We start from the raw sequence: 9877 nt of genomic DNA, 5'->3' as shown, positions 1-9877 counted from the left end.
TTAAGCAGTTTGCTTTGAACCAACCTCTTCATTTTTAGCAGTTTCATCCTTTGGTTTCTCTGGTCTTTTGGAAAGGTCGTACAGCTTCTTGACCCCTTCTCTGAACCCAGGGCAGTAATACAGAACCTGCAGGTGAAAAACACAAGTCATTACATTTTAGCTCCATTTACACAGATTTCTAAAACCCAACAGCCAATGAATACCCCAGATATGAACATGTGGCGGATGGCTTCCTTCCACAGTTTAACTGGTCTCCCCAAAAAAATTTTTTGTCAGAGGCTATGAGTGTGTGTGAGCGGTCTTCAGCGATTATAAACAGCTTCTACACACACAACAATTTAAAGAAAAGGAGTATCAAGATTTTATCAATTGATTTTAACAAATGCACTCCATGGGTTTTCATAGTTTACAGTGAGTGTCATCAAAGGTCTCCTTTCTTGGTGACAAGCACTCTTTGCAGCTCATATTTATTTGGATTTTGAATTCAGTTCAGCTCACAGAAGGAATGACTGAAACAAGAGCCTGTTTTTGAAAATATTTTACGCCATTTCTAAGGAAAGAAAGTGAAAAACAAAGATTGAAACTGGATTTGAAATGAAAAAAAAAAAAAAAGATTTTATGTAAAAGTAGTTATATGAAAAAAAGAAATGAAGCAAAAAAGTTTTATGAGTCAATCAATATTTATCAAAACATAAACTTAAATCCATCTCATACTTTTACAAATTTTTTTGTGCTTTTTTCTGTACATCCAATATCATTTCACTGTGAAGACGAGGCAAATTTCTTTATCTTTTGTCCTCTTTGGAAAGGAGAGACATCTCACTTATTGTAAGCAACTGGTGAAATATGACACTGCAGCAACAGGCCCGCTGTGTGAACAGGTGTTACAGAGGAGATCACACAAGAGTCCAACTGAGTGATGAAACGTTCACCGCTTGACGTCTCTTCACTTCCAAACAATGCCTCTACAGATAAGCCACAATGGGGCAATCTAAGCACACAATGCATCATTCAGGAGGACAATGCACTGCAAAGCAGCCTCTTATCTCCAGCCTTAAGCCGTTCTACCTGAAAAAAACCCTTCTCTTCTTTTAGTGAATGAGAAACAATTTCATCTCTTTGCCTCTTTATGGGTTGTTTTGTGCTGCCATGTGCAAAACTTCCTTCAAGATTAGAAACCAGCAAGTATTTACCAGAACAAACTTAAAAACTGGTGAAGCAAAATATACTTTTAGGGCACTAGTCAAATTATCCATTAAGATTCAACAACAATATGTGACCTACGATGTATTAAATACATTTCTGAAGGAGATTTTTTGATTTGTGGAACTTGAACTAAGAAGTAATCACCCACCTGCAAGATGCTGTTTAAGTAGCAGGTGTTGCCAAGGTTATTGAGACCCACAAAAGGCACCAGGTTCTCCCTCTTCTCACATGGGATTGGAAGGCCAGGTGAAGACGGACAGGGGGCGGGGCCATAGACCACCTGATCACAGCTGCAGCAGATTAGGAAAAACAAAACAGGAAATGGATTGTTTTAATTTTCACAGTCATTGCTTAAATTATTCTAGGTTTTTTATATGGAATGAGAGCATAAACTGTATATAACTGTAGCAATATTATTACGCTTGCCAACGTTTTTTTCTCCAGTGTTCTAGGCCAAAAGTGTCTTGAGTATCCAATAATTCAACAAATGTTTAAAACAGATTTTATTTATATTGAGCAGCCCTCTTTCAGAGTGGGGAGAGATTACATGTTCTTTGTTTATCCAGAGTTGAAAACCTGTTTGTGGTGTATATACAGAGGGTGCAAACAATTCTGCAATGGAAAAAGTTACTGTGAAAATTTATACAAATTATAGGAAGAATCTAAAAATAAAAAGCTGAAAAGTTTTTTGAGAACCCAGATTGGCAGAGCCGGCAGACTGATGACGGTCATTAACCTCTTACCAGCAAGCTGGAATGTGATTTGATATACAAATGAGCAAACTCAGTGGGTGTTAGAAAGCTGCTGGATGTTTGTAGTTGAGATTATCTACACACAGAAAACAAATTGGAGAAACAAAACATACTGTGTTTTTCTTCCTTTTTCATGCCCATTTAAAATACCATTTTATACTACTTATGTGATTAAATGTACATTTTTGGTACTAAAGAACCATTTCATTTTTAATTCGTGTTTATTTACATGAATCTTAAGCCTACTGAACTGAGATTGAGAAAACTTTGAACTGAATGAGCAATAAAGTCTGGAAAATAAATATTTTTTAAAATGTTATTTTTCTTACACATTTAATTAATAATAAATTAAGATGTCAGTTTTCCAGAAGTTTCGTTTCTACAATCTCTGTTTAAGTTGGCAAAGGTTAAAATGCTGAACCTTGATGTTCTCTTAAATCCGGAGTGTCAAAGTCCAGTACTCAAGGGCCAGTGTTCTGCAACATTTAGATGCTGTACCACTCTGCTGTACCACACCTGATTAGAATAATTAGGTCATTAGCAAGGCTCTGGAGAACCAATCTACACAAGGAGGAGGTAATTAAGCCATTTCATTCCAGTGTTTTGTACCTGTGGCACAGCTAAAAACTGCAGGACAGCAACTAATGACTGCTGTTCCTAAATGATTTATGACCCAAATTCTACTTGTTCAGCTTTCCTTGTTTTAAAGTGTTCTATAAATAAACTTTGACTTTTTTTTTTTTTTTTTTTTACAAAAATGGACATTTGTCAACTGTTTATAAAACAAAAGAAGTTGATTTGTGTACTGCTGACAAAATAAGTTAACATGGACTACTTTTAAAATATCAACATCTGTATCTCAGTGATTGAGTGTTGTTCATAACCTGGCAATGTGGTTTATTATTGCAAAGTTTGAAACATGAACTAAACTACTCTACTACTACTCACAGACCCACCTGGCTGGAGAATCTTCTTGTTCTAGTGTCTTTGCATCTTCTGCTTGAGGTTCGGAGAAATCCAGAGCTCGTTTTGTGTCCTTCTTCTGGAAGAACTTCAAGGAAAGTTTGTTCCTTTTCACAGGACTCCCCTGTCCTGTTCCAGCATTCTCAGCCAGCAGACCTGACATCGTCGTTCTCCTTAGTAACTTACTGAGACCGAACAGCGCAGCGCACTGGCGAAAAAGAGAATTGCACATTATATTTCAGTGGGCGCCATCAGAGCTCGACATGAACGAACGTAACTACGCACTTAAGTTTCTGCTCCTGTAATGTAATTTTGAGCAAAACAGTTCGAGTTGATCAGTTCAGACGGTTCTGGTTTACAGTGTAGTGTACAGTTACAAGTTCAGTTCGGTATTATATAACATATTACCAAGCTAACGCTAACTTAATGGTGCCTGTATAACCACCCCTCCACAACAACCAGAGACGAAACTCTGCCTCTCTAATTTTTATATAATGGTAAAAACAAAGCAGTGTGCATTTAAAAACTCATTCCAAACTATTTGAACGCAACACAGTGCAAAAACTGGGTCGACATGGAGCGGTGTTGTGAAGCAGTGGGAGGAGTAAACAGGCAGCACGCTGCCTTCAACTGCTTAATTCAAAACAACGAACTCTCTTAATTCGAACAGTCAGAGGACACGTTTAAATCTTACCTGAAGGACTCATTCCAGCTTCAGTTTTAATATATATTCCCAAATATATAGTCATTCAAACCATGTAGTCCGCTGTTTGACTATTCAGACGGTGCAAAGAGAAGTTGGCGCTTTTTCCTGCTCGAAGACACGTTGACCGTTTCTCCGCCGGTGAAGAATCGACACTGTCTGAACATATCCGACAAAAACATCACATAACGGTTCCATTTCATAATAAATGTAAACCATGCGAGCACATAAATCTTATAAATATGCACAGGTTTTTGTCAAATTAGATAACGTTTACAGTCTAAAACGCAGGCCGATCTAAGGACACCTAAAAAGACGAAATCCATCCACCCTGTTGACGCCATATTTGTAGTGTTTCCTGAAAGGGCAGCTGAGCTAAAAAGGAGAAAGATCGAGAGTTTGGGGTTCCCATCAAAATAAAGGCTGACAAGCAAAATAGCTGTTTGCTGAGAGGAGGAGATTTTCTCAACAAACATAGACAATTTGGTTAGGTATACAATCCATTTTTGGATAATTATTGTTACTTTAGGGATAGTTACGAATGCCCATCCAAAGTTGTTTGCTGTTTGCGATTCACAGCAAAAGTATTCGTATTTGGAAAAAAACTATTGCAAAGTTGCGGTATTATTGCTTGGTATTGTGGTGATATTTTGATTACATCACTTTCTACCTTTTCCTTCATCATAATGTACTGCAATCACGATTCTATATAAGGGCATAACAACTAATCAAGAGGCCTGGAACACATTGCTTGCAAGTATAGTTTTGACATAAATAAAACTAAACCTTCAGGCTTATTCAATATAATCCGTTGTCGTTATATATTTCGTTTTTAAAAGTCCGCACATACATAGTATGTGGCATAATGACAAGTAAAATGTAAACTAAACGTCAACAGTTTCGTGCTTTTATTTTGAAATCATAAAACCGTTTTCTACCTGCAAACCTTACATTATCATTATTTCGGGAAGCTGTATGCTCCAAAACAATTATAATAATAACTGAACTACCGTGTATACCGTGTTTGTATCAGTTGCAATTATAAATTGTTTCATTATAAGTAAAGTTTTACATTCCTAAATAAAATAAAAAAAACGGTCCCGTCCATTGGAATGATTAGCAACGGTTATACACAGTTTTGATCAACAGGGGGCGACATTATCCAGGGAATATGACGGCAAACTATCCAGCAGCATCACCATCTTCACTGGACCATCTCCTCATCTGACAGTCACCAGGCTACTCCTTCATGATTTTAACGGTAAGATACAGTTTGTTTGTTCATTGCTTTCTGGGGGGAAACGTAAATATACTTTGATCGCAGCACTAAGGTGTCTATTTAATCTCGTCTCACCTTAATAGTATCAGTTGCACTGTGATGTTAAAAGGGCTAAAGACTGTTGGTTCTGGCGTGTGTTTGTGCGATGAGGGGAGTATCGTAGCACCTGAATGTTGCCAAAATAAAAAAAGCGAAACGACAGGGTTTCAAACTGTGGGGACATTTTTTTCCATACGATACTCGAGCTGGACGTTCCGTTTCTTCTGTTGCTGCTGCTGCTGCTGCAGAGTGGATGCTTGGTCAGCAGCAAACATTGCATCAATGGAGCTGAGCTCTACTGTGCCTGAGCTTCAAGAAACCCCTTGGTTATCAAGTGTTGTTGCAGCAAGGATGCAGATAATGGACGGTAGTAGTAGTTTCGCAGACTAGTACTTCCTGTGGGACTGGCTGATATTCCCAAAGGTATCCTCAATCTAATGCTCCAGAATAGGATGTCTCCTCTATCTCAGGCTTTGGAGTGACTCTAATATAAATTTCATGACTGGTTCAGTGTGCAAAAATCTCACAACAGGAATAATTTCAGGGTATTTCATCCCAAATAACATAGCTTCACTTTCTTCAAAATTAACTTGATTAATAAATAAAATGAATCAGGAGAATGATTTACCAAGCTGTAATATGAGCTGGTTCAGAGCTCCTGTTTGGGGGGCCTAAACAGAATTTTTGTTCAGGTGCAAGAATGTGTTGAAAAGACAACCTCTAGTGAAGTAATCAACAAAACTGACCTTTATGAAAAACTGTCAAGAAAATAGTTTTAAAAAGCCATGCAGACTTCTGTTTGAAGCTTTCCGCAAGCCGTGTAAGGGACAGATAAAGTCTGGGAAGAGAAGTTCAGATGAAACCAAAGCAAAAACGGTATTTGTTGAAAGCTAATGCTGCACTTCTGCTTCAACAAGCTAACGTGAAACATGGTGGTGGCAGGATCATGTTATGGGGAAGCATTGTATTTAAAAGGAACTTGAATAGAGTTGATTAAAAGATGGATGGAGATGTTCGCAGGAAAATAATTGAAGAAAAACTGTTAAAAGCTGTAAGACCTGAGGTTTTATTTTGAGCAGGGCAGCTACGATACAGGGTCAGAGCTGAAATGGTTTTGATCAAAGAATATTCATTCATGTGTTAGAGAATCCAAGTCAAAGTGGCATTCATAGAGCCTTTTTGTAAAGAACAAAAAGGAAAATATTCAGTCTGTAGATCTGCAAATCTGTCAGAAACACCCTAAAGACCTGCAGCTGTAATGTCAGTGAATGGTTGTCCTAGAACCATTTCCCCTCCACTGCACAGGTTTGCACTACTGTTTGTTAGTCTACAAACTTGGTGGACATGTTTCAAAATATATGGTTGTTTTTTTAGTTCTCATAAAGGACTTCAGAAGTTAATGGCAGAGTAAAGGATGGAAATTATCAAATGGAATGGTGTTTGGTTTTTATTTTAGCCTCTCAAAAAAATATGCAGATTATTTTTAGAAAAAAATAAAATAAAACACAAAAAAATCCCAAATGTAAAAACAAACAAGCAGTTTATCCTTATTGCTGTTATTTAAGAGATTTAGCTGTTAGGAGAGATGGAGCGGGGACTTCAGAAGCATTAACATGTTAATCAACTAGTTTTTTTTTTTTTTCATAATGAAAGCATTTTTACATATTAGGGAGCTTTGTTTTGCGCGATTGCTAATGCAACCAAAGAATGATAATTCTGGTGGTTTTAGGGGCCCACTATTAGTTGGGGGTGTGGGAGGATTTGGAGGAGGGAGTACTGGGGGATGCTTCTCAGTTTTTTAAGCCTTATGCTGGCCCTGGTTCTGACAGATACAACTGATGGGGCAGTAATTTTCCCCATCCCGTCTCAGAGTCCATCTAAATCCTAACGTGGGGCTGCATAATAAAGAAGCATTATTGTGGTGCCTTTCTCTCATCGCCTCCTAATAATTATGTTTTTTTTCTTCAACAAAAGACAAATCCCACCACCCATGTCCTGAGCTATAGAGTATGACGTTCCTAAAACAGTAGAAATGAAACTTTAAAACACATAATTAAGTCATTAAGCAGATTTGAGCTTTGAAATGTTACAAATATTATTTCTATTGAAGGAAGAATTTAGTTGGTTTCTTTTCACCTGATGTAAATGCAGCAATTTTGTACATTTTATTCTTTCAACTTGTGTTAACGAGGAGTTCTTTGCATGCCCTGTGCAATGCTGCTGGCCTTTATTAAAGCAGGCTTTGTCCCAGGAGGCGTGGAGCCCTCACAGCACGGACCGGGAGATGTAGGTGGTGTGAACGCTTTAAAGCCCAAAAAAAAAAAAAAAGAAATCTCCCCACTCTCATGCTCCATCTCTGTCAGGAGGAGATCACTGATGGGAAAATGAAGGCATGTTGAGTGACAGGCAACGGTGCACTCCAAGAATCTTTTTAGCTCTCAGTACAAATCCTGTTGTTACAGCTGCACACAGTTGTTATTTTGTTATTTGCATCAGATGAACTATTACTGTACTGCAACACTTTTTAGCAAACCTGGAAATACATCATTAGCATGTTTTGAGTCTTTCTAATTTCATTTGAAGAATAAGGCAGTAAAACACAAACACATTAAAGAATTCGTGTTTGAGAGTTACATTCCCTCCTTTGACCTGCAGGGCATCCTTCAAGGTTGGGAACAGCTGGTTTAATCACATCATTGCAGTGATTTTATAAGAACACACATCTTGAGCCCCGAATTCAACTCATTAGCAGCCGTTTAAGGCATGAAGACTCTTATCGTGGTTTATTTCTTTCCACTGAAAAAAAGTACCGGTGGACAAATCTCACAGGCTGCACTCGGCTGAGGGGAAAGGCTTAATATGTAATTAAGCGGAAGTTAACAAGCGCTCACAGCCTCACATGTGTGTGCAGTGGATCTTAAAAGTCTACACACCGTTGGAAAAATGACACATTTTCATAAAATAATCATATGAGTGGAAAAATACCTTTAAAGCATTATACCTGTAATGTTACATGTGTCCTCTAACAACCTAAAAATAAACAAATCAAAGTATGAAGTAGCTTCTGATTGCATTTCAGTGTTCTGCATTATTTGGTAGGATTTTAATTGCATTCCACACTTTGACTTGGTTACAGACTTAGTCACAACGTGTTCTTCTAGTGATGCCCTTTTGTTTTTGCTCCCTGGCTCCAGACTGATACATTTCTACAATTAGATGACTTAATTTTTTTGTAATCTCTCTGCAAACTATTCCTTTAGCTAACAGATACAAATGAGCAAATTTCAAAAAAAATCTTGCTTGGGCAGCTGAACTTTGTTTCTAGGTTATCAGATGCTTTATAATTAATAGCAGAAGTGTTCCCAAGAAGCGTGAGATTTAAAACCAAATTAAAAGGTGCTTTATCAAAGTACTTGTTTAAGGGAGTGCACATTTATGCAAACAGGTGTATATTTTTGGTTTATGTGTTAAATGATTAAAAGGAAAATTTCCTTCCCATAGTCTCTTGTTTTTGCATTAAAAAATCTGGCAATTCTGGCGAACAGTTTTTAGAGCCGCCGTTCATCAGGTATGATCTCCCGCTGCACGCAGGAGTTTTCCATGTCCACATACTTTAGAACGGGCTTCCCATTTGATGCATGCTGAGAAGGTGGGTGTTTCCAACCCGGCCACTCTGATGTTGGGAAGAATACCTCCTGCATCCTACTCAGTCTGCTCTCTACTCTCCCAGCTCTCCTGTTTCATGCAGACTGCCTGCCTTCCAGCGTAGTGCTGTCCTTTCACTCTCCACTATTCATTACCATCTTGTGTGTATTTTCACAAACCTACTAAGGTGGACCAAAAGCGCTGGCACAGAGGACTGACGAGTTCATGCTCAGATGAAAGAAGCATACATGTAGATGTAACTTGTCCTACAAAGACAGAAGCATCTACTAAATTGCAGTTTTATTACAAAGGATAGAACACTCACTCACAAAGGTAAGAGATCATTTTTATTTGCATTTTATTTCTTCACTACACATTTTTTTGGCATTCTCTCTGTAGTTTTCTCTTATTTATTATTTGGTGTTTTTACTACTACATTGCCACAATCAATAGTATCATCATACGATTTAAATCATATTTCCATCTACGTACATATAGTTGCAATAGGCATAATTTCAAAAGTTACCATCCAGGGGATTATTTGTTGTTTAGAGCGATCATATCTGCAGCTTCAGCTGAAGGCTTCGGTGAACACTCAGTGGGGATGTCTTCGCTTGGTTTCCTCTCCCTCCTTCACTGTCAAACCCCTCCTTGCCTCTCCTCTCTCCTGTGTGTCTGCATGTATTCACAGTTAGTCTCAGCTTCTGCTCTGCTTGCTTGCCTGCCACAGACTGTCTGCTCTGATTGGTTGGCAGACTGCAGTTACACATTAAATGTTGGCTGTTCACTATAAGTGTCATACTGTGCACGTGTCTTGTTTGTTAGACTTACAATTTTACCTCAGTGCCCAACCTGAGGAGCACATTAAACGGGGCTGACCTGGATCGGTGTTCGTCCCGCTTTCTGAGTTTATTTATGTTTGTGTCGGTGTGTTTTTCTTGGAGGTGCAGAGAGGTGAGTCATACCGGCTCACACACTGGTGGCTGCCACCGGCGTTCAGTGTAACCACATCGTGTTGTGTGATTTGCAAATCGGCAGTGTCTGATGAAGCAGTGTATCTGTGAAATGTCGACCTTTCAGGAAATGAAAACAAGCAAATTTGCCTTTTTTTGAAGAGCTTACCATCTATTGATTTTTTTTTTTCTGTGCAATGTGTCCTATTCGGAGGAGGTCAGATCTGAAAGTATTTTTTACAAAGCCAGTAGCTTTCAGAGGAAATCATAAACAAGTAGAAGTTGTACACTTGTTTAGCATTAACAGAGAGTACTTGATTTTACTCTCTTGAAAAGG

At 38.3% G+C, this 9877-nt stretch overlaps 1 protein-coding gene and 1 long non-coding RNA gene across 3 annotated transcripts in view; one reads left to right on the top strand and one right to left on the bottom strand.

Annotated features, from left to right (window-relative positions):
* usp1 (ubiquitin specific peptidase 1) overlaps positions 1 to 3962 on the bottom strand; it is an 11730-nt gene extending 7768 nt beyond the window's left edge. Inside the window, exons 1-4 of one of the 2 annotated variants that reach the window (XM_015036164.1) lie at positions 3616 to 3962; positions 2915 to 3129; positions 1355 to 1496; positions 25 to 126 (exon numbers count right to left, since the gene is read on the bottom strand). In XM_015036164.1, the coding sequence (XP_014891650.1) occupies positions 25 to 126; positions 1355 to 1496; positions 2915 to 3084 (414 nt within the window). In that variant the 5' untranslated portion in view covers positions 3085 to 3129; positions 3616 to 3962. The remainder of the gene's footprint in view (positions 1 to 24; positions 127 to 1354; positions 1497 to 2914; positions 3130 to 3615) is intronic. The other variant, XM_015036163.1, reaches the window with a different exon arrangement.
* LOC106949720 (uncharacterized) lies at positions 3112 to 9785 on the top strand. Its single transcript, XR_001425438.1, has 3 exons — positions 3112 to 3194; positions 4761 to 4885; positions 8775 to 9785. It is a non-coding gene; the product is annotated as an uncharacterized LOC106949720 (long non-coding RNA).
* Positions 9786 to 9877: the final 92 nt, after the last annotated feature.

This window comes from Poecilia latipinna, unplaced genomic scaffold (genome assembly GCF_001443285.1).
Source record: "Poecilia latipinna isolate Pla-1442-1.1 unplaced genomic scaffold, P_latipinna-1.0 Scaffold359, whole genome shotgun sequence".
Taxonomy (NCBI): Eukaryota; Metazoa; Chordata; class Actinopteri; order Cyprinodontiformes; family Poeciliidae; genus Poecilia; species Poecilia latipinna.
The sequence above is the reverse complement of the archived record's forward strand: the minus strand, read 5'-3'. Positions and strand labels throughout refer to the sequence as shown.